This window comes from Dipteris shenzhenensis, chromosome 4 (assembly GCF_047967505.1).
Source record: "Dipteris shenzhenensis isolate YYH24624 ecotype China chromosome 4, Dip_SZ_1.0, whole genome shotgun sequence".
NCBI lineage: Eukaryota > Viridiplantae > Streptophyta > Polypodiopsida > Gleicheniales > Dipteridaceae > Dipteris > Dipteris shenzhenensis.
In genome coordinates this window covers 3,121,347-3,143,822 of record NC_141599.1, presented here as the reverse complement: position 1 = coordinate 3,143,822, position 22,476 = coordinate 3,121,347, and the positions used below count along the sequence as shown (strand labels likewise).

General features: G+C 45.4%; 1 protein-coding gene across 2 annotated transcripts in view; it reads left to right on the top strand.

The window, feature by feature from the left end:
- The first annotated feature begins 770 nt into the window (after window positions 1-770).
- LOC147902330 (sodium/hydrogen exchanger 1-like) overlaps window positions 771-22,476 on the top strand; it is a 95,647-nt gene continuing 73,941 nt past the window's right edge. For both annotated transcript variants that reach the window (XR_015540867.1, XM_087373407.1), the window contains exons 1-7: window positions 771-1,396; window positions 1,543-1,661; window positions 20,889-20,986; window positions 21,175-21,234; window positions 21,362-21,408; window positions 21,593-21,787; window positions 21,941-21,987. Coding sequence is in view for 1 of the 2 variants with exons in the window: in XM_087373407.1 (XP_087229533.1) it covers window positions 1,187-1,396; window positions 1,543-1,661; window positions 20,889-20,986; window positions 21,175-21,234; window positions 21,362-21,408; window positions 21,593-21,787; window positions 21,941-21,987 (776 nt within the window). In the remaining variant the exon portion in view is untranslated. The remainder of the gene's footprint in view (window positions 1,397-1,542; window positions 1,662-20,888; window positions 20,987-21,174; window positions 21,235-21,361; window positions 21,409-21,592; window positions 21,788-21,940; window positions 21,988-22,476) is intronic.

The following is a 22,476-nucleotide window of genomic DNA, read 5'->3' as shown; positions in this document are numbered from 1 at the left end:
TACATCACATTTAGTAGATACGTTTTAGGCTATTGCAACAACAAGAAAGATTTGAAAACCAATGTTAGTGAAAGATTAGAAATAAGAGGGTTTAAAGTGTTTATCTCTTTATACCACTAATGTAATGCATAGGACCAATTTAATTTTGTCTTTATGCCAAATATGCAAGTGTCATCTTCTTGTTACAATACATCTTGATGTTCTTAATTGTAAAGGTTAACATCTAACTGTTTGTATAAAACTATACATCTCTTATGTCTTATTCTATATATGAGCAAGTGGTTAATGAGACTTCAAAGTAAGGTAGAAAACAAATGCTTTTGAAATTCTGGAAGCTATATTCGTATGTGTTTTGCTTTATATGCAAAATTCCACCTTTGTCATATATGCCTTGTTTCTAAAAGATGTACAAGGTTGATTGGGGCAAAGAGTTACTTTGAGTACAATTGTGGTAAAGAGCATCAAGAGATCATGAGGTTGTCAAAGAAAGTGTCTCTATAGCGGCTGTTCCTTGTGTCAAGTTGCAGTTATTGAGAGAGGACAAGAGTGCACAATGGTTTAAAAATGTATCTTTGGAGTAGGGGGTTAGGGTGGATACAGACCGGCACGCTCATGGAAGTCATGGGTCCAATAATTTTCAAGCACAATGCCTTGGCAGTGGGAGGGAAAAAGCATGTGAGGGGGAGGGAAGGTTCTCGTGAAAGGATGTCAAGGAGATGTGCGAAAAGATTCTAGGCTCTAGGGGAGGAGGCTCACATGCACGATAAAGCCTCTTTTCTTTGGGAAAAGAGTGAGAAAATTATGCAAATTTGTGTGCAAGACAGTGAACCTTGTGGGATGCAAAGTCCGACCTTTGCGCAATCGTCAAACCTCCAAAACTCAAACGACCTCAAAGCTATGAACTCGTTTGCGTACACGAATTCCTCCACTCTTCATCTCTCATAGCCCCTCCCCATTCCCACCAGCGCCCATCTCTCCTACAACTTCATCTCATCCTCCACCCCTTCCATTCCCTCTTTGCCTCCATCATGGGTTGAACTCTCCATCTCGCTGTATCTCACATGGGTCTTGCACATTTCATCCCTGCTTGCCTCTGCATCTCCTCTTCGCTCTAGCTTCCCTTCCATTCGAAGCGCATCAATTCATTCTCCTTGGTTAGACCAGAGTCTTTGTCCTTGCCACCACCATGGACTCCAACCTCACAGCCGCTCCATTGGAGAGCTACACGGGTCCCCCTAGGGAACTACTGCTTAAGCTCAATCTGGGCGATACCACTGATCACTCTTTAGTGGTGGCGATCACGTTGATGGTCACTCTTCTTTGCGCTTGCATGCTTGTCGGCCATCTACTTGAAGAGAGCCGATGGATGAACGAATCAATCACGGCGCTTGTTCTGGTGATCATCTTGTCTTAAACGGATGCCGTAGACTGTAACGGTCAGCTGTATTAGTACTATACAATTCTGTTTACCGTATGTTTACATTTTAAAGTTCAGAGCTCTGCATCCACGCATGCCTACCAACCGTTCTGTGATTGCCACAGGGGCTATTCGCTGGAGTGATGGTTTTAATTACCACTCAAGGCAGCAACTCTCATGTACTGCAGTTTGACGAGGAGTTGTTCTTCATCTACCTTTTACCGCCCATAATCTTCAATGCAGGGTACGGAGTCGATACCTACACCTTTTAAGAGTAATCCATTTCAGTGTTAGTTGCAGTTCACAGATCGAGTAGACTAGTAACAAGTTTCTGATTACAGCTAGATGAGACGAAGATCTCTTTTAGTTACATGTTGAAACTCGGAATCTAAGTTCAGTTAAAGGTTTCAAAATGATGCGACCAACATGTGCCCTGCCAGCCTCATGAACTAGTCAGGGCCAGTTAGTTGGCCATGGCCCACCAGTGACGGCACTAGCTGGTTAGGCCATCTTGTCAGGCAGCTAGGCTAGAAGATTATATACCCGTCAATGCTTCTAACCTTCAGCTCTTGCAACCAGATCTGCCTTTACGTGTCTAACCTTGCGGCAACCGCCTCTAAAATCAGTCTTGCAGGTATAGCAAGATAGGTCACTTCTGACAGCTTGGATACTATAGCTAGAATCAAATTGCTCATTGAAGCGCTGATGTCCATTGTTGAGCGTTGGAATCTAATTTTCTGTCATCTTTCATTTCAAAATAGAGCGTAACCGATTATCTTATTTTTGCAACGGCAAAAGAGGAAGAAAGAAAGAAAGAAAGTTATCAAAAGTCCTTGAAAGTCCGAAGGGTCTATGAGACTGAAAGAACTTGATACAATGAGCTAATAGGATGGAGCCTCTAAGTGGGCGTCAACACCCATGATGAATACAGAATAGCCATAATCATAAAGATACCAATATACAAAGAGAAATCTCTGAGCTCATGGAGAAGATGGAAGCTGATAGCACTGTAATGATCATCTGGAAGCTGGCGGAGAGGTGAAGCCTAAGAGGGGGTTGACGATGTACGAGGCTGGGGTGGCTTGAAGCCAATGATAGGGTGCTAACCTTTGTCGGTTTGTGTGGTCTGCCGTGGTCCTGCATCGAACAAGTGCCACGGTCACTCCTGTTGGCCATGCCTCTGATCTGCTGAGCATGGAGGGAAGGCCCCCTGGTCTAATCTGTACCTCAACCTACTGCTGCGTCTGCCGTGTCTCTCGCTCTGAGCCTTGCTGGTCTATGCTATCTGGCTGGAAAAACTCAGTGATCGTGTTGTGAGTAGAGTCTGGTTGTACGCTTTGATCTCGCGTGTGTGCCTTGAGCAAATGCCCCCTATGCTGGATGGGCTCATGGATGAGAATCGTGAGGCATTTTTGACATGGATATGAAGAGATAGTGATAGCACCCTCGGATCTCATAGTATACAGTGCATCTAAAAGCGAAGTGCCCTTTTGACTGGATCTCGTGCTGATCACATAAAGTGCAGATGCAGCCCTCTCTGGTATGCCCTCAGCCTGTCCACTCTCAATGTGAAGTCGATGTGATGAAACGTGGAACTACCCGATCGATATCCTCAAGGAGTGGGGGAGATGGATCCATGTGTATCTTGGTGGATCAATGAAGCCCTCTGCTGAAATCTGTAGGCAGTTGTCTTTGTAGAAGTTGAGAATCATAGGAAGCTAGCTAGGTGCCAACCATGTCCTGAATGTGTGTAGTTGTAAGAGATGTTAGAAATTATCCCTATAGAGGGCATCCCGCTAAGCGAAAGACTGATAGAGCATCCCAAGATTTACACACAGAAGTGTTTAACTATGGAATCCAAAACTTCTTTACTTATGTGTACTCAAACATACATGTGTGCAGACTAGTAAATAGATAGTGCTCTAAGAGATATAGAAGCAACAAAATATATTTGTGTCCGGTTGCACCAAACCTTGGTCCTCTGACCTTACCAAAAGTTGTCCCACTATCTTCTTGGCACTACTAGATCCCTGAGCCCGTGTGCTTCTGTAGACTTCAGTCACCTGTGCCGACAAACACATCACCAAGCTATCCTTCCAGACAGCTACATGTGAGGTAGTGAATGCATAGAAGGCTTGACCTACTTGCTGCCCTGATGTGCATCCAATGGTGAGGCGCAAGCTTCTCCTGTTCCCTGTACATTGTTGTCCTGGATGACAGCCAAGTGTGTAAGCCTTCCTCGAGCTATGTATGTAGTACACAGCTCCCTTGGTCCTCTTAGATGTATGTTCCAAGCTTTGCTGCTCCACTGCTACAGTCTGCTCCGTTGATCCTTGTACCTTGCTGCCTTGGAGGACAGCCAAGTGTGCAGCTCTTCCTGGCTCTTTGTCTGCAGGTCTTTGCCACCTCCTTCAGTCTCTTTGGAAGCCCTTCTGGCTGGCTGTGCCCTGCTCCTAGCTGCACTCAATCCTGCAACTCTGGATGAATATCGTGATCACCTTGCTGCCCTAAAAGACAGCCAAGGATGCCCTCTTTGTGAGCTCTTTGTCTACTGCTCCAGCCACCCCCTTGCTGCACCTTCTGTGCTCCTGAAGAGGATGTTGAGGCAGGCTGTGTCAGCTCCAATCTGCTCCTGGATTTGCTGGGCTTCTCCTGCTGCTGTGTGTTCAGGTCTAAGCCCAGAACTGAATGAATAATGAGCCCAAGGGGCTCCTGCTCCCTCTTTATAGGGCTGGATGCCCCTCTTGCTGGCTGATCCACTGGGTTGGCTGGCAGACTTTGCCAGCCCTAGTGGCTGACCCATGCTGTCTGCGAATCCAACTGCCCTGGTCTTTTTGGCTGACCAGTAGGCAGCCTACTTGCTGCCCCTTGCTGGCCCGCCTGGCCACGTGGCCACTAGCCACTGGCCCAGGCTGCCCCAGCCCCTGGTGGGGGCCCATTTCTGCCCCAAAACCCTGTCCATACAGGGGCCTATCTGCTGTACATGTCTCGCCTTCATCCCACCTTTGTTCTGACCATTTCCAGGTTCTGTACTTCTGTGGTAGGCTCCCATGATCCACATGGCCTTGATCGAAGCTCCTAGATCTGCCCAAAAACCCGCCATAGTGCTGCAGGAGCTTGCGTGGCAGATCTGTGCAGGTTCGTACATCTTCTGGCCTCCAAGACCTTCTGACCTGCCAGGTATGAACTCTGTAGCGCTGCCCACTTGGCAGCCTGCTTTGCTGCTCATGTGGCAGCCCCAAATCTCTTGGTTTTCTTGCTGTGAGGTGCTGCCCATGTGGCAGCCCCCTCTTCAGACTTTCCCTGTGCGTATGCTGCCCACATGGCAACCAAATTGTTGCCCATGTGGCAACCCTAACCCCAAGTCCACCTGCCCCCCACACTCCTCATATAGGGTCTTATAGATGGGGAGGTGACTTCTCCAACAAGAAATCCTCCCAAATAACCTGGTTCACTCGTGATACGTGAGCAAGACAGAGTGGGGCTCAATGCTGTACTGAAAGGGGGATAATTTGTTTATGTGGAGCCCTAGACTCTCAAACCATCTGCATGTATGTGTATACCAACACCTCTGGTCACCCTCAGCTAGTAAAGCCATGGATGAAGATAGGGCCAACCATGATAGCCTGCGTTTCCTTGTAGTACAAGAGATACTCCCTATTTTGGTAGAGATATGTGATAACCTAGAATGCTGAATTAAGCTGTGTAGTGGGGTACTCCGAACTCACAGTTTGGATTATCTGATGTGGGATTGAGGGCTTACTGTGGATCATCTGTAAAAGCAAGAGAACTTGAAGCCTCTCCACTCGAGTCTAATCTCTCTTGTCTGGCGGCCCCGAGCAAGGGATACCATATAGACCCATTGGGCGGACCGACGATAGGTTGTTAAGGAGGGTTTTTCCCATCGGGGTCTCATCTGCAGTTCTTTCCGGGCCCTGTATGGGACATGGGACCACACTTGTCCGTCAATCAATTGATTTGACTAGTAGGCCTTGTTTGGTCAAATCAACCAGGTCAAATTGACATAGATCAATCAATTGACCCATCTGGGCCGACTCTAGTGGGCCTGTTGTACAGCCTCGTTATTGGCTACAGTATTCATCTCTTACACCGTAATGTCATAGAATAGGGGAGTACAGATGGCCAATTGTGTTCTAGGTTGCAGTGGGATCCTTATAAACAAGGGACCTTCAACTCTTCCCAAACTCATCACGCCTGAAAGAAAAACTGAAATTTGTGGAAGTACATCAGAGAATATTTACAGAGCAAGAAAACCTTCATATATGGGGGCAGATTTGCTCATATGTAACATCCAGGCATGCTAAGACATCTACGAGCTAGGGTGGCAGTGAGAGAGTGAACCTGACATAGGCCATTAAGCTATATACTCGTAACTCACTTGGCATGGGGAATTCTATCTTAGCATTTGCTGACTATCTACGACAGGCTAGGAGTAGGGGCAGTTTTGGGAATCAAGTCTGAGGCTCTAGCTATGGTTGTCTTGTATCAATTCCCAAAGTCTTTCATAGACTTATGATTTAGAGAAGGTTGGAGCCATTAACATTTGAAGACATCAATGATTCTAACATCAGTGGGATGTTAGGCCAATGGGGTTGAGGCGGGTGGGTGTGTGTGAGTGTGCATGAGTTTGACCTCTAGCTATACAAGAACGACAAGTATAGCAAAGAAGGAAAGGCATTCACTGCTCCTTTAGAGAATAGGGGTAACACTAATGTCAAGGCAAGGAGAAAGTCATGAAATACAGATCCATGAAGAAGGGCAACTTTGAGGCATACCTGCCCAAGTTCTTTGATAGTCATAATCTTAAGAAGAAGAAGTGCTTCATCGTGACTACAATTGCTAGAGGCATACACTAGACCATAACCTCCAACACCTCTTAAGCTTTAGAGGTGTCAGAGGTACGATATGATTTTTATGGGTGCAAGGGGAGAGCACACAGAAATAATTAGCCACATGCATGTGAGCTTATAGAGAACATAAACTATTGCAAAGAAACTCCGTGGGTCTTTAAAAACCCAGTATAGCTGCTTATGCTTGGGTAGTGATGATGACATAAGTGTTGCTTTGCTTGCTAAGTATGCCTTCCTTTTGTTTTTCATAAAAGTTTTTGTTTACCTCTTTTTTCTTCTCTTTCATTTTCCCTTTTATTTTCTGTGTAGATTTTTGGTCTTTAGAACAACAAAAAATCTAAATTTGTATGATTGGACTTATTCTAGTCTTACAAAGGTATATAAAACTCTCACATATAATGTTGTCATGCGTAAGACTCATCACATCATGCACACAACTGTAACACAGTGGAAGACCGAGAGTGTGCTAAGCAACGTCTTTGTTCTGATTGGCCTTGACAAACACCAATGGACCACTGAATGCAATTGTTGGCTTCCCTCAATCAATGAAGTGGTGTCTTCAATGGAGAGGCTGAATCTACGGACTGTAAGAGGCTAGCATTACGAACTTATGGATGAATGTGGCAATGACTGATGCTGAGAACTGCTCTCACATAAGCACTCTATATGGAGAGGCTATGGTGGCTGCTAGGCTGATTGTGCCAAGGTTGCTTTCACACGAGCACGGAAAATATGGAGAAGCTATGGTGGTTGCTAAGGAGAGGCTGGTTGTTGCTGAGGCTGCTCTGGGCTGAATGAGGACTGAAGTCCCTTTTTATAGGCTAGGGCTCCTATAAATGACCAACTAGATTTGGGAACTTACCAACCAGATCTAGTCTGGGAATAACCTTTTTACAGATCCAGTCTGCATATGCTGTAAAAGCAGGCATAATACATGCCTGGAAGTAGATAGAACATAAATGATAGTAGCAGCATGCCTATATAACATACATGTTATTGTCAAATTGAAAATGATGAGCTCAGCACTGACTTGTGAGTAATGTCTCTTCAGAATAAAACACTCCAGATCAACTGACAGATTGCATGAGCCATAATGCATATGCAAGCATATCATAGCCTTTAGGTCCTAGAGGCTATTGCCTTACAACATATGTAAGAAATCCTAGATTTACTATATTTAGAACTGTGCTAAGGAACAGAAAAGAGACTGAGATAGCAGAGAGCAAAGGAATAATGATATTGCTTGAATGTCTGTAGGGTGGATGTGTTTGTCATCCATACAATTTGGCCTCTCTTATATAGAGAGTGAAGAGTCACACATGAAAAGGTGTGAACTCCAAAGGGTATGTGCATGAAGAGGTGTGTACCCCTTGTGAAGGGTGTGACCCTTGATGAGAGGGTACATTACAATAGGAATGTCTCTTCATTAGAATGTCTCTTGTGAAGGGTTATGCCTCATTAGGGAGTGTCCCGCCGAAAGGGCAAGTGTCCCGTCGAAAGGTCATACCTTTCCACAAGTGTCCATTCATTAAACCATCCATAAGTCTAGAAAGAGAAAGGAATACATCACAGATCGTGACATCCCCTCCCACTCAAAAGAAGACCCTGGTGGAGATAATGAACCGATGTAGAAAATATCATGGTAGATGCTGAAAATACTGCTGTAATAGATCAGGGTACTGCTGTAAGTCTTCATCGGACTGCCAAGTAGCGTCGGAGTCGTCCAGATCTCGCCAAAGAACAAGGAATTCCGTGATAAGTCGATGTCGAGTCTCTCGCTGTCGATGGTCCAGAATACGCTCAGGAATAAGGAGAACATAATCGTCTTCGATTTCTGGGACATAATCACCTGCAGGAGGAACTGCTTCATCGCCTGGAATGTACCTCTTTAGCTAAGAAATATGAAATGTTGGATGGATTTTACCCCATGATGGTGGTAATTCCAATTTATAACTTAAAGGTGAATTTTTCTTGACGATCCGGAAAGGTCCATAGTATCTTGGTCGCAACTTAGGAAACACAGACTTAACCGTCTTATAGCGATGTGGGGCTACAAATAATAGCACCATGTCACCAGTGTTAAATTCCAGGTGACGTCTATGTTTGTTGGCAGACCGTTGATACCGCTCTTGCGCTTTTCGCATATGATCCCTGACTTGCAGTAGAATGTCTTGCATTTCTTGAACCAGTTGATCAGCTAGGGCCACTCGATGTTGAAGTACAAAATTTGTTGGTACAATCAGAGTGTGTCCATAAGCTGCTTGGAATGGAGTCATGCTGATGGCACTATGGAAAGAGTTATTATAAGCAAACTCGAGGAGTGGTAGATACTCTTCCCAGGCTGCGAGGCGTGACTGAACATAATGTCGAAGCATTTCTTCCAGAACTTGGTTGACTCTTTCAGTCTGTCCATCTGATTCTGGGTGGTAAGCTGAACTGAAAAGTAGAGTAGTATCCAAAGATTCGAACAGGGAAATCCAGAAGTGACTGGTAAACTTAGGATCTCTGTCGGATATGATATTCTTGGGTAATCCATGGTGTCGGAAAATGTGTTGTATAAAGAGTTTGGCTATGTCCGGGGCCTGTGCACTGCTTTTGCAAGCAACAAAGTGTGCCATTTTGGACAATCGATCAACAATTACCATAATCTGAGTGTTACCTCGGGAAGATCGTGGTAGTGTTGTAATGAAATCCATGGAAATACTTTCCCACCTTTCAGTTGGAACTGGAAGAGGCTGAAGAAGTCCTGTTGGAAGTCGTCGACTTGCTTTCATTTGTTGACAGGATAAGCAAGATGTAACCATGTTGATGACATCTCTTTTCATCTGAGGCCAGTAGTATGTTGCACTGAGTAACCGATAAGTCTTATTGATGCCTGGATGGGCAGCATAAGGAACTACATGATGCTCTTTTAACAAAAGACGTCGAACATCCTTGTCATGTGGTACACAGACGCGATCTTGATAATACAGAAGGTCGTTCGTATAAGAATAGGATGAGAAAATCTTCTGTTCGGAAGTCGAAGGTTGATCTTTGGAAAGAACATGTACTGCGGTGCCGAAGTCTTTATCATTGAAATACTTTCCTTTGAATGAATTCGGAACATCCACAGATAATGTAGAGATTACCATGGCTGATGCTAGAGGTAACCTGCTGAGAGCATCTGCAACTACATTGCGTAGTCCTGGTATGTACTCAATGGTCATGTGAAAGTTGGCCAAAAACTCAACCCAGCGTGCTTGTCGAGCGTTCATGACTGGCTGAGTAAAGATATACTTGAGAGAGTGATGGTCTGTCTTGACCACAGAGTCGGCACCCATGAGATAATGTTTCCAAGAGCGATAAGCATGTACAACAGCAAGAAACTCCTTATCATAGACTGGATATCGGGTTTGGATATCAGAATGTTTATGGCTGTCAAAAGCAATAACTCTGCCTTCTTGCATCAAGACTGCTCCTGTAGCGATGTCGGAAGCGTCGGTCATGACCTCAAATGGAAGATTTGGGTCAGCAATAGCCATAACTGGTGTGGTAGTGAGTGCTTGCTTGAGTTGTTGGAAACTATACTCTGTTTCGGGAAGCCACTGAAAAATTGCTATGCTTTTCAATAATTCGGACATAGGAGCTGCGATTTCGGAAAACTGATAGACCTTTGTATGGTAGAAGTTTGCCAATCCGAGAAAAGAGCGGACATCATGAACATTCTTAGGAGTAGGCCAGTTTCGGATTACCTCGACCTTCTTGGGATCCACAGAGATACCTTGAGCAGAAATAACATGTCCCAAATATTCAAGTTGGGTCTTGAAGAACTCACTCTTCTCAATGTTGATGTAGAGAGAATTTGCGCGGAGAACTTCAAAAACTTGGTGAAGATGTTGTTTGTGCTCATGTAGGGATCTGCTGAAAACAAGGATGTCATCGAGGTAAACGATGACGAACTTATCGAGGAAAGGCCTGAAGATGTCGTTCATTAATGTCATGAATGTGGCCGGGGCATTGTTTAACCCAAAAGGCATGACCAAACATTCATAGTGTCCATACTTTGTTCGAAAAGCTGTCTTGTACTCATCGCCTTCTCGTATACGAATTTGATGATAACCGGAACGAAGATCAATCTTGGAGAATTGTGTTGCATGTAGAAGTTGATCGAAAAGGTCATCAATGCGAGGCAATGGATACTTGTTTTTGATAGTGAGCTTGTTGAGGGCTCGGTAGTCGATGCAGAGGCGCATAGACTTGTTCTTTTTTTCCACAAGTAGTACAGGAGATCCGAAAGGGCTGCGACTGGGCCGAATGTGACCTTTGTCGAGTAGCTCGGTGACCTGTCTTTGGATTTCTTCATTTTGAGTGTGAGAAACCCGATAAGGAGGTTTCGACGGTGGATTACTGCCTGGAATAAGTTCGATTGGGTGATCCACTGGTCGTCGAGGTGGTAACTGCTTTGGCAATTCCTGTGGAAAAAGATCCAGGTAAGGTTGGAAAAAAGGTTGGCTGAGGTATTCAGGAGGATCCTTTGCTGGTGTCTCCTCTACTGCTGTAACCAACAGAAGTGAAGTCTTTGCTTGGCGTTTACGAACCCACTTCTTTACTTGTAGGGCAGAGGCAACTGGGGTTGAAGGAGAATCCCTAGAACCAGTTAGCTCAATAAGTTTTCCCTGGTGGACAAACTGGATAGTATGGCTGCGAAAACTGATTGATGGATCATAGTCGTAGAGCCATTGTTGTCCGAGTATGACATCGTACCGAGAAAGAGGCATGATGTCGAAGTTCAACTTGTCCGTATAATGTTGGATGCGAAAAGACAAGTTTTTAATCCTGGTGTTGCACAAGAAAGTTGTTCCATTTGCGAGTTCAATCTGATAGTCCATGAGACTAGGACTGGTGGTCAACCGAAGTTTATCGACCACAGAACTGGCTAGGAAATTATGAGAACAGCCACTGTCGATGAGGATGGTGGCCGTTGTTCCACGAATCGATCCTTGAACACAAAGTACTTGAGTGGCCAGGGAAGGTTCGGGGTTGCTGGCAAGGCTCAGGTGGATGGTATTCGCCATTCGAACAGCTTTGCCTTTCTTGTCTTGTGCTGAGGTAGCATCTTCTTTTGGGGAAGTGCTAGGTTCCATATTAGAATTTTGCTTTGGTCGCTTGGGACAATCGAACCATCTATGGTCGCCTGTACAGATGGTACAAAGTCCTTTTGAGCTGGAGTTGTTCTTCTTGTCAGTGGCCGCACCTTTATGTTGGGGCTGTCGGTAATGACTTTGTGAAGAAGAAGAAACACGATCCTTGGGGGAGTGCTTCTGTTGGAATCCAGCAAATGATTTCTGAGGTTTCTGGGGATCTTGAGACTGTCGCTGACCTTGATTACCGAAGTTTTTGCGAAACTTGGTGTTTTCTTGAGGGCGAGCACCTTTGGCCATAGGAGAGTTCTGTGTGCGAGTAGCACTCTGCTTCCCTGTGTTGAGGAAATCTGTAATGCGCTCTGCGTAAGCAATAGCGCCATCTGTGGTGGTGATATTGGCTTTAAGAACATCAATGCGTAACGAGGGTTGTAGGCCTGAGATGAAAGCATGAAGGCGATCATCCTCAGTTAAACCATCAATCTCTAGCACCAATGTGGTGAACTGAGAGATATAAGAAGACAGGGAACCCGTTTGCTCCAACTGTCGAAGTTTTGATCGTGCTTGGAAGTCCGCATTGGCAGGTACAAACTGCTTACGGAGCACGTGTTCAAAACGTTCCCACGTTAACACACTTTTTCCGTCCTTTAAGCGTCTTTGCCACCATAGAAATGCTGTATCCTTTAGGAGGGAGGCTGCCAAGGCGATCTTTTTGCCTTCCGTGAGGTCAACAGTGTCAAAATACATGCGCATTTTGGCGAGCCATTGGTCAACAGTTCGGCGATTGCGTTGACCAGTGTAGGCTTCCGGAAGTTTGACGTCAAGTCGTTTTGTTTTGGAAGCTTGAAGTAATCGGTAGAGAGTATGCAGTTCAGTATTTTCTACCTCGGGGGGGAAAGAGTCCGCATCGTCGTCGGGTTGTGTCACGTCGTCCCCTGTATGTGCTGGACTTCGAGAATCTTGGAGTTGTTGAACTTTTTGAACCAGGTCGGAGATGCTGTCCTGAAGCTGAGATATTTGAAGTTGCAATAGAGATTCACTTTGGGTGTTGCCTTCAGGGGTCTTTTTGGGACTTGATTCTTTAATCTCGGGAGAGGCTTCACGCGAGCGGTGCGACATGTCGGAAATCCCTGTAAGAAAAGCGCGAACTTGCGCTCTAGTTTGGACCATCCCTGAAAGAGGATTCGGGCTGCTCCCTGAGGTTGCTCATATTGGAGGGGGCAGGCGAGGCAGGATGGAACCACCCGTGGAAATCTGGTAAGGGAGGTCCTGTCGGAGGTAACACTGGAGATTCTGAAAAAGGTGTTACTGCTCGTGATAAGACAGGGGTAGGTAGCAGAGTCCACGGATCTGAAAAAGGATAAGGAGCTGCTGTCGGAAGAGGAGGATATCCAAGAGAGGGAGTGCCTTCAGGATGTAAATACTGACTGGGAGAAGGTACACCCTGTAGAGGAGGATATCGGGGAGCTGAAGGAGGTGGAGAGTACCCTGGGGATGCCGAAGGTGAAGGGTAGAACTCTCTCCAAAAATGAACAGCAAACTCCTGAGGAATATCGTGTTCCGGATATCTTCGTGTCTCGTGGAACACAACGTGTACTGTGCTGAGGAAATAATGTAATTGAGGTGCCTCACGCAGAAGGTAGAGGATGTGATCCAAGTCACTCGGAGGGCACGTGACACAGAAGACCCAAGATGCAAAGGCTCCAAAATGGGCTGGCTGTGCAATTTGAACACGATATTGTGTAGTAGCAGGTGCCTGAGGTGTCCTTGAATGGCCGGGTGAATTACCAGGGGTTTCCATGCTTTAATGTGGATTCTTTCATTTGCTGTAATTTGTTAAAAAGAATCCTGAAAAAGCAGATTGGAAAGACTCCACCTGGCAATACTTTAATCTGCCAAGTGATTGCGTAGAAGAAGGCTGCAAATCGTTGTCCGGAGGTCCATGTTGCAGTGTTTTGCGAGGAGTGCTCGAGGCTGGTCTGGTCCGGGCTGTCAACGGGCTGTCTTCATTGCGAGAATGTGGCAACTGGTGCTGAATTGGCAGGGTGTAAATGGCGAAACAAGGAGAGTGCAGCAGACTGTCAGGAAAGCTGGTATGCAGGGCTGCAAATAAGGAGTGGACTGTCAGCGATCATCGCGAGGCAAGGGCTGGCTGGTAGCGCAAATGTCGAAAGAGGGCCGGGCAGCGTGGGCTGAATGATCTGTACTGTCCATACAGTGTGTACGGGCCAGGCTGTACGGCCTGTACGGCAGGCTGTACGGCCTGTACGGACTGCCTGCGCAGGCAGCAAAAATCGTACGAAATGTACGGCAGGGGAGTACGGCTGATTGCGCAGCGTACGGCTGGCTGTGAAGAGGCGCGAAATGGCGCAGGAGGGTACGGCCGTACGGCTGACGTAGGCTTTGCGCAGGCTGCTGTCCAGGAACTCGTACGTTGCGTTTTTTTTTTTTTTTTTGGGCTGAATGTTGCGACGATTCGTTGGGCTGCCAAAAGGGTTATTTGCCCCAAATTAATTTGGGGGTTTAGTTAACCCTAGGGTAGTTAGGGTAAACCTAGGGGTAGGGAATGGGTTTAATTTTTGTCCCTTTTTACCCCTCTAGGTACCCTTTTTGTAGGTACTTGGGCCTAGGAGGTGTGCCTATTCGAAGGGGTGTGACCCTTGGAATAGGTGCACCTGTTCATGAGGGGATATGTCCCTATTGTTAAAAGGGGTGCGACCCTGCATGAATAGGTAGGTATGTCCCTTTGCCCACGATGGGGTATGTCCCATAAGTGAGGAGTCGAGACTCGTCACCAAAAGGTGTGTCCCATGGTGGAAAAGGCGTGTCCCTTGGTTTTGGGACAGCCCAAGCACCTTAAAGGACACGATTTTGGTCGTGTCCATTCACATCAACTTGTGATGTGAGGGAGATGGAGAGGCCAGGATGACTTTAGGCGTTTACAATTTTACGCTCATCCTCTCCATCTCTTCCATGCACTATGTGCACGGGTGTCCTTCTAGCGGCAAAAATGTATCAGATCAGCGCTAGAAGGTGGGGGGCATTTCCTACAGGCAGGAGCGAATTTTGCTCTGATACCACTGTAAGAAATCCTAGATTTACTATATTTAGAACTGTGCTAAGGAACAGAAAAGAGATTGAGATAGCAGAGAGCAAAGGAATAATGATATTGCTTGAATGTCTGTAGGGTGGATGTGTTTGTCATCCATACAATTTGGCCTCTCTTATATAGAGAGTGAAGAGTCACACATGAAAAGGTGTGAACTCCAAAGGGTATGTGCATGAAGAGGTGTGTACCCCTTGTGAAGGGTGTGACCCTTGATGAGAGGGTACATTACAATAGGAATGTCTCTTCATTAGAATGTCTCTTGTGAAGGGTTATGCCTCATTAGGGAGTGTCCCGTCGAAAGGGCAAGTGTCCCGTCGAAAGGTCATACCTTTCCACAAGTGTCCATTCATTAAACCATCCATAAGTCTAGAAAGAGAAAGGAATACATCACAGATCGTGACAACATAGATATAGCCAAATCAAAATTATAAGTAGAGTGGTGACTCATGACCAATGTCTCCTGAGAAATCATAAAACTGCAACAGCTACTACCTACTGGAGCAACTAGCTAGTAGCATATGGTCGGTATCACCAGCGAGGGTGTGCCAAAATACATCCATTAGCTATGTTTCCTCCCATGTTAGTGACTCAAGTTCATGCTCTAGCAAATCCTCTTATCCTCTTCTTGGTCATCACTTGCACCTTGATGCCAATATGTCAGGTTATTAGAGTGTCGTCCACATCCACGTCCATGTCCTCGCGCAGAAGCAAGTGCAACACCATGCGTGCCAAACTCACATCAAGGACGAGTATGTGTCGCTTGCCTATAGCTGCTATTTCTCATCATTCCCTTGAGAAAGAACGATCGGTGGGTTAAGCAAATCAAGTCTGGATTGGTGTGCATCCATGTAACTTTGTTTAACTTGTAAGTGTAGGCTGTTGGATATCTTCTAGTCTTACAAGGGTATATGTTTTCTACCTGCCTTTACCTTTGGAGCCCGCATCGATGCCTGCACATCGATCCATAGATTATCAGCTGATTATGAGGATTGGCCCGTGCAATGCTCTGAATTTGTTTACAAGTCCTAAGTTTTCCTGAACACATGTCTTTCTAATTGACTCATGCTCCCGTGGCTTGGCGTGAATAAGAGTAACGAGGGATTTAGGCCTGAGATGAAAGCATGAAGGCGATCATCCTCAGTTAACCCATCAATCTCCAGCACCAAAGTGGTGAACTGAGAGATGTAGGAAGACAAGGAACCCGTTTGCTCCAACTGTCAGAGTTTTGAACGTGCTTGGAAGTCCGCATTGGCAGGTATAAACTGCTTACGGAGCACGTGTTCAAAACGTTCCCATGTTAACACACTTTTGCTGTCCTTTAAGCGTCTTTGCCACCATAGAAAAGCTGTATCCTTGAGGAGGGAGGCTGCCAAGGCGATCTTTTTGCCTTCAGTGAGGTCAACAGTATCAAAATACATGCGCATTTTTGCGAGCCATTGGTCAACTGTTCGGCGATTGCGTTGACCAGTGTAGGCTTCCGGAAGTTTGATGTCAAGTCTTTTAGTTTTGGAAGCTTGAAGTAAACGGTAGAGGGCACGTAGTTCAGTGTTTTCTACCTCTGGTGGGAATGAATCCGCATAGTCGTCTGGTTGCGTCATGTCAACCTCTGTATGTGCGGTACTTCGAGAATCTTGAAGTTGTTGAACTTTCTGGACCAAGTCGGAGATGCTGTCCTGAAGCTGGGATATTTGAAGTTGCAATAGTGATTCGCCTTGTAGGTTGACTTCAGGGGTCTTTTTTGGACTTGATTCTTTGATCTTTGGAGAGGCTTCACGCGAGCGTTGCGACATATCGGAGATCCCTGTCAGAAAAACGCGAACTTGCGCTCTAGTTTGTACCATTCTTGGAAGAAGATTCGGGCTGCTCCCTGAGGTTGCTCATGCTGGAGGGGGCAGGCGAGGCAGGATGGAACCACCCATGGAAATCTGGTAAAGGAGGTTCTGACTGAGGTAACACCTGAGATGCCGAAAGTGGTGTTACTGCTCGTGAGAGGACAGGGGTAGGTAGCAGAGTCCACGGATCTGAGAAGGGATAAGGAGCTGCTGTCAGAAGTGGAGGATATCCAGGAGAGGGAGTGCCTTAAGAGTGTAAATACTGACTTGGAGAAGGTACAACCTGTAGAGGAGGATATCTGGGAGCTGAAGGAGGTGGAGAGTACCCGGGAGATGCCGAAGGTGAGGGGTAAAATTCTCTCCAAAAATGGACAGCAAACTCTTGAGGAATATGAGGTTCAGGATATCTTCGTGTCTCATGGAACACAACCTGTACTGTGCTGAGGAAGTAATGTAACTGAGGTGCTTCACGCAGAAGGTAGAGGATGTGGTCCAAGTCACTAGGAGGGCACGTGACACAGAAGACCCAAGATGCAAAAGCTCCGAAATGGGCTGGCTGTGCAATTTGAACACGATATTGTGTGGTAGCTGATGCCTGAGGTGTCCTTGAAATGCCGGGTGAATTATTATGCTTTAATGAGGATTATTTCATTTGCTGTAATTTGTTAAAGAGAATCCTTAAAAGCAGATTGGAAAGACTCCACCTGGCAATAATTTAATCTACCAAGTTGTTGCGTAGAAGAAGGCTGCAAATCGCTATCCGGAGATCCATGTTGCAGTGTTTTGCGAGGAGCGATCGATACTTGTCTGGTCCGGGCTGTCAACAGGCTGTCTTCATCGCGCGAGGAGCTGCAACTGGTGCTGATTTCGCAGGGCAAAGGTGGCGAAACAAGGGGGGGCTGCAGGCTATCGATGGTGAAGCTCGTAGCATTTTCCCAGGGCTGGCAAGGACTGCATAGGAGGCGGGGGGGCTGGCGAGGCCAATGATGTGTGCAGGGCTGGTCGTGCAGAATGGCTCAGGGCTGTGGGCAGGACAGCGCAGGCTGGCTGTACGGCAAGGGCAAGGCTGGCTGCAGGGCTGCGCAGGACTTGTACGGCGAGGGCAACGGCTGGCTGCGCAAGCTGTACTTGCAGGCTGGCGGATGGTACGGCGTAGGCTGTCAGGAATTCCGTACGGTCCAGGCCATACGGGATAGAAAAGAAGGGCTGGTGACTTTTCGTTGAGGCTGCCTAGGTGGTTAGCTGCCCCAAAAATTAAATTGGGGGTTTAGTTAACCCTAGGTAGCTAGGGTAAACCTAAGGATAGGGGATGGGTTTATTTTTTTCCCTTTTACCCCTCTAGGTACTCTTTTTGTAGGTACTTGGGGCCTAAAAGGTGTGCCTATTCGAAGGGGTGTGACCCTTGGAATAGGGGTGTGTCCCTGTTTTTAAAAGGGGGGTCCCTACATGAATAGGTATGTCCTTTTGTCCACGATGGGATGTGTCCCTTGAGTGAGGAGTCGAGACTCGTTATCAAAAGGTGTGTCCCATGGTGGAAAAGGTGCGTCCCTTGGTTTTGGGACAGCCCAAGCACCTGAAAGGACACGTTTTTTGTCGTGTCCATTCACATCAACTTGTGATGTGAGGGAGATGGAGAGGCCATAGATGACTTTAGGCAGGGTTGGCGCTTAAAATTTTTACGCTCATCCTCTCCATCTCTTCCATGCACACTATGCAACGGATGTCCTTCTAGCGGAAAAGATGTATCAGATCGGCGCTAGAAGGTGGGGGGGCATTTCCTACAGGCAGGAGTGAATTATGCTCTGATACCACTGTAAGAAATCCTAGATTTACTATATTTAGAAATGTGCTAAGGAACAGAAAGGAGACTGAGATAGCAGAGAACAAGGAATAATTGTATTGCTTGAATGTCTGTAGGGTGGATGTAATGTCATCCATACAATTGGGCCTCTCTTATATAGAGAGTGAAGAGTCACACATGAAAAGGTGTGTACTCCAAAGGGTATGTGCATGAAGAGGTGTGTACCCCTTGTGAAGGGTGTGATCCTTGATGAGAGGGTTCATTACAATAGGAATGTCTCTTCAATAGAGTGTCTCTTGTGAAGGGTTATGCCTCATTAGGAAGTGTCCCGTCGAAAGGGCAAGTGTCCCGTCGAAAAGGGCAAGTGTCCGGTCGAAAGGGCATACCCTTCCACAAGTGTCCATTCATCAAACTTATGGCCTTCCACAAGTGTCCATTCATCAAACCATCCATAAGTCTAGAAATAGAGAAAGGAATACGTCACAGATCGTGACAGGAATGAGCTTCGTCCTGTAGATGTTGCACCTGTGGCACTTGTTAGAGATGGACAGCAGCAAGCTATTGGACAGCAAAGTGCAGGACCCACACGAGATCAAAGGAGGTGGGATTCCATTCCTCACATCCGTTCATGCAAGACTTGGCAGTGTGGATGGGAGATTCTTGAGACCATGTATGATGTCAAGAATGAAGCAAGAGTCGCTTTTCTCAAGAAGGAGCTTGAGAATGTGGAGATGCATGAAGGTGATAGCATGGCTGATCATTGTACAAAGATCCAAAATTTTCAGGAGTAGCTCCTATAAATACTCAACCTCAGCCCTGGTTCCATACAAGTAGAAGTGGGCTTGCAATTCTGAAAACCAAACGTATGCGCTTGGACTGAAGCAACACTATGCCTTCATCTGATTGCACAAGCTGTATGCCGAAGTCATAGGCTAAAAGACCCAGATCTGAAATCAAAATGGCTGTTGTAAATTAGCTTTGGAAGCTGAGATGGCATCCTGTTATTCCCAGTCAGCAGCATGTCATCCACATGCAGAGTGAACACAAGTAGAACACCATGATCCTCTTCAGCACAGAAGGTGCTCTTAGTTTGTACTTTACAACACACACAAGTATTTCTCTCGATGTTTGTTGTGCATTCTCCTCTTGGCTCCAGGTGCCATCGCTTCTAGCATTCGTCTTTCTCCTACTAATACACTGCTTTATAAGGAGTTTATTCTGCTGGCCATCTTGTGTCATCTTGCTTCTTGCTTGTATCTTCTTATACCAAGCTTCGGGAGCTTGTTTGAGATCATGAAGTGCCCTCTCACCACTTCTTGCCAGGTGGCAGTTACACCAACATTCATCTTCTTGAGATTCTTCAAACGAAGGTGGTTCATCTGCATCATGTGCTGCCCACATCTGCTGTCCTACTGGGTAGAGGAGCTGAGAGCTTACTCTGATGCAAAGTACGAATCAGCCAACGTGGAACTGTTCTAGCTTGTTCCATGGCTCTTCTCTCTTTCTGTACTGTTTCCTCCACCCATTGGTTTGCAATGGGCTTATTTTGAGGCTAATTTCCTGATTGCATGGATCAAATAGACATTACCCTTTGCTGCCACTGCTATAACCCACAAATATGCATTTGACAGCCTTGCCATCTAGTTGGCCTCTCATCTGTGGAGGCACATGAACGTTATCAAGGCCACCAAAGTCCTGAGATAGTCAACATTAGGCCTTCTATCACTGTTCACAGCAGGCCTCAAATAGAGTGATGGTCTTCAAAGCCTTTGTAAGGCACCTATTCAGAATACGTACTGCACCACACATGATGGCCTCAAGCCAAAACTCGTGAGGCATATGTTTGCCCTTCACCATATGCTCAAAGTGTTGTTTATACTATGGTGTACACCCACTGTTGGGGGCTCATGACGTCAGTGGGGATGCCATAGTATCTAGTCCCTGCTATGCATTGTGGAGTTTATGGTTTTCAACCTTATGAGTGACTATCATGAGATTGAAACTGCACTATGTTTGTGTTTTTAGAGGATGAGTTTGGGCACATTCCTGGATTCATCTAGATACATGCTCAAAGTGCGGTTTCATCCCAGTGTTGGCATGAGAGCAAAAGTTTTCCTGTCGTGAAAAAAAATGTGCTTTAAGGAGCTTTGCATGGATAAAATGATGGAGATCACTTGTAAATTTAGAAATTTGACTCTGCGATTACACATCATTGTTATGCCTTCTATCTTCAGGTTCCAAGTGAAGAAATAGAGTGATGGTCTTCAAAGCCTTTGTAAGGCACCTATTCAGAATACGTACTGCACCACACATGATGGCCTCAAGCCAAAACTCGTGAGGCATATGTTTGCCCTTTACCATATGCTCAAAGTGTTGTTTATACTATGGTGTACACCCACTGTTGGGGGCTCATGACGTCAGTGGGGATGCCATAGTATCTAGTCCCTGCTATGCATTGTGGAGTTTATGGTTTTCAACCTTATGAGTGACTATCATGAGATTGAAACTGCACTATGTTTGTGTTTTTAGAGGATGAGTTTGGGCACATTCCTGGATTCATCTAGATACATGCTCAAAGTGCGGTTTCATCCCATTGTTGGCATGAGAGCAAAAGTTTTCCTGTCGTGAAAAAAAATGTGCTTTAAGGAGCTTTGCATGGATAAAATGATGGAGATCACTTGTAAATTTAGAAATTTGACTCTGCGCTTACACATCATTGTTATGCCTTCTATCTTCAGGTTCCAAGTGAAGAAGAAACAATTTTTTCGCAATTTTGTGGCTATAGTGCTCTTTGGAGTAATTGGTGTGTTCATCTCCTTTGCAATCATTGGTGCTGGTGAGTGATACAATCAGCAGATCTTTTGGTGTGCTTCACTCTTCATGATTGTATAGCTCATTTTGTCATTCTTTTAAATTGATTTAGCGTTTGTTTACCTGCTGTCTTCACGAGGAACAATTTAGTCAACTTAGCTGAGAAAGAAGATTCTTGAATTATTTTTAATATGGTCTTGAATCCTATTGCAGGCTGTGGTCTGATTTTTCCACTCTTTAACCTGGAAGGTTTAGAAATCAGAGATTACATGGGTAAGACTTATGGAAATAAAAGTATCCCACATTACTATACTATCACTTTTGAGTTGCTATTATGGGTCTAAAAAGGTTTGAAGCAGCTTTTTCTGCATGTTTTTTGAACTTGTCTCCTCTGCTGCAGCTCTTGGGGTTATATTTTCTGCTACAGATTCAGTCTGCACTTTGCAGGCAAGTCATAATGTGTTGATCATCTGTAGTACATATTATTTTCCTCTGAATCTTGGTGGTCGCCCCAGTTTTCTTTGCAAGCTTGCATCATCCAGTTATGTTTGTAGCAGTATTGTTGCTCCAGGTTCTTGATCAAGATGAAGAGCATTTGCTGTAGAGACTAATATTGTATTTGTTGCTTCAGGTTCTTAATCAAGATGAAACCCCTCTGCTTTACAGTCTAGTCTTTGGTGAAGGTGTGGTGAACGATGCAACCTCTGTCGTACTCTTTCGAGCTGTTCAAAACATTGATTTGACTGAAGTTGATGCCTTGAGCATCCTAGAGATGCTGGGGGAGTTTCTCTATCTCTATCTTTCAAGTACAGTTTTGGGCATTCTTGTAAGTGCTATTTTGCTGATCTATTGATGAAATGTTGTCTTCCCTTTTGAGTTTCCTTAAATCAACCGGTTTCTTATGAGACTTAAATTTTTTATTGTGCTTTTTATAGAGTTCATAAAAGTATTCTGAAGTCAAGTCATCCATGCTTTGCAGGTTGGCCTTTTGAGTGCCTTTGTCATCAAGAAGCTTTACTTTGGAAGGTAAGAGTTTTCCTGTATGTGTATTCTGGAGGTAACGCATCTGAATACTTAGTAAGCATCGTCAGACATTGTGGCTTAGTAAAGGATCTTATTTCAGGATCTGTAGTTTACTTGGGGGCTTGTTTCCTTGAAGGAGATCTGAGAAAAATCTCATGCTAGTACAGATTTCCTATGCCATCCTTTAACATGAATTTTATTTGTACAAAAGCTGGGGTGCTTGACTGCAAGCATTATTTCTGAGTAATATGTGAGATTCTGAAATAGCAAATTGTTGATCTTTTGTCTCAATGTATGGAGACCATGGGGTACACGATATCACTCAGCACGTTTCAGCTTCCTAATTGGTCACAGTCACAGTAAACTTAATACTTCCTATGAGTCTCTTCCGAAAATGCTTTGCTGGTTGTGGTTTGGCTAAAAGTAAGAATTTCAGGAATTTGAGAGTCAAATGACCTAGATTAGATGCTTACCTGTTAGGCCCCAAATGAT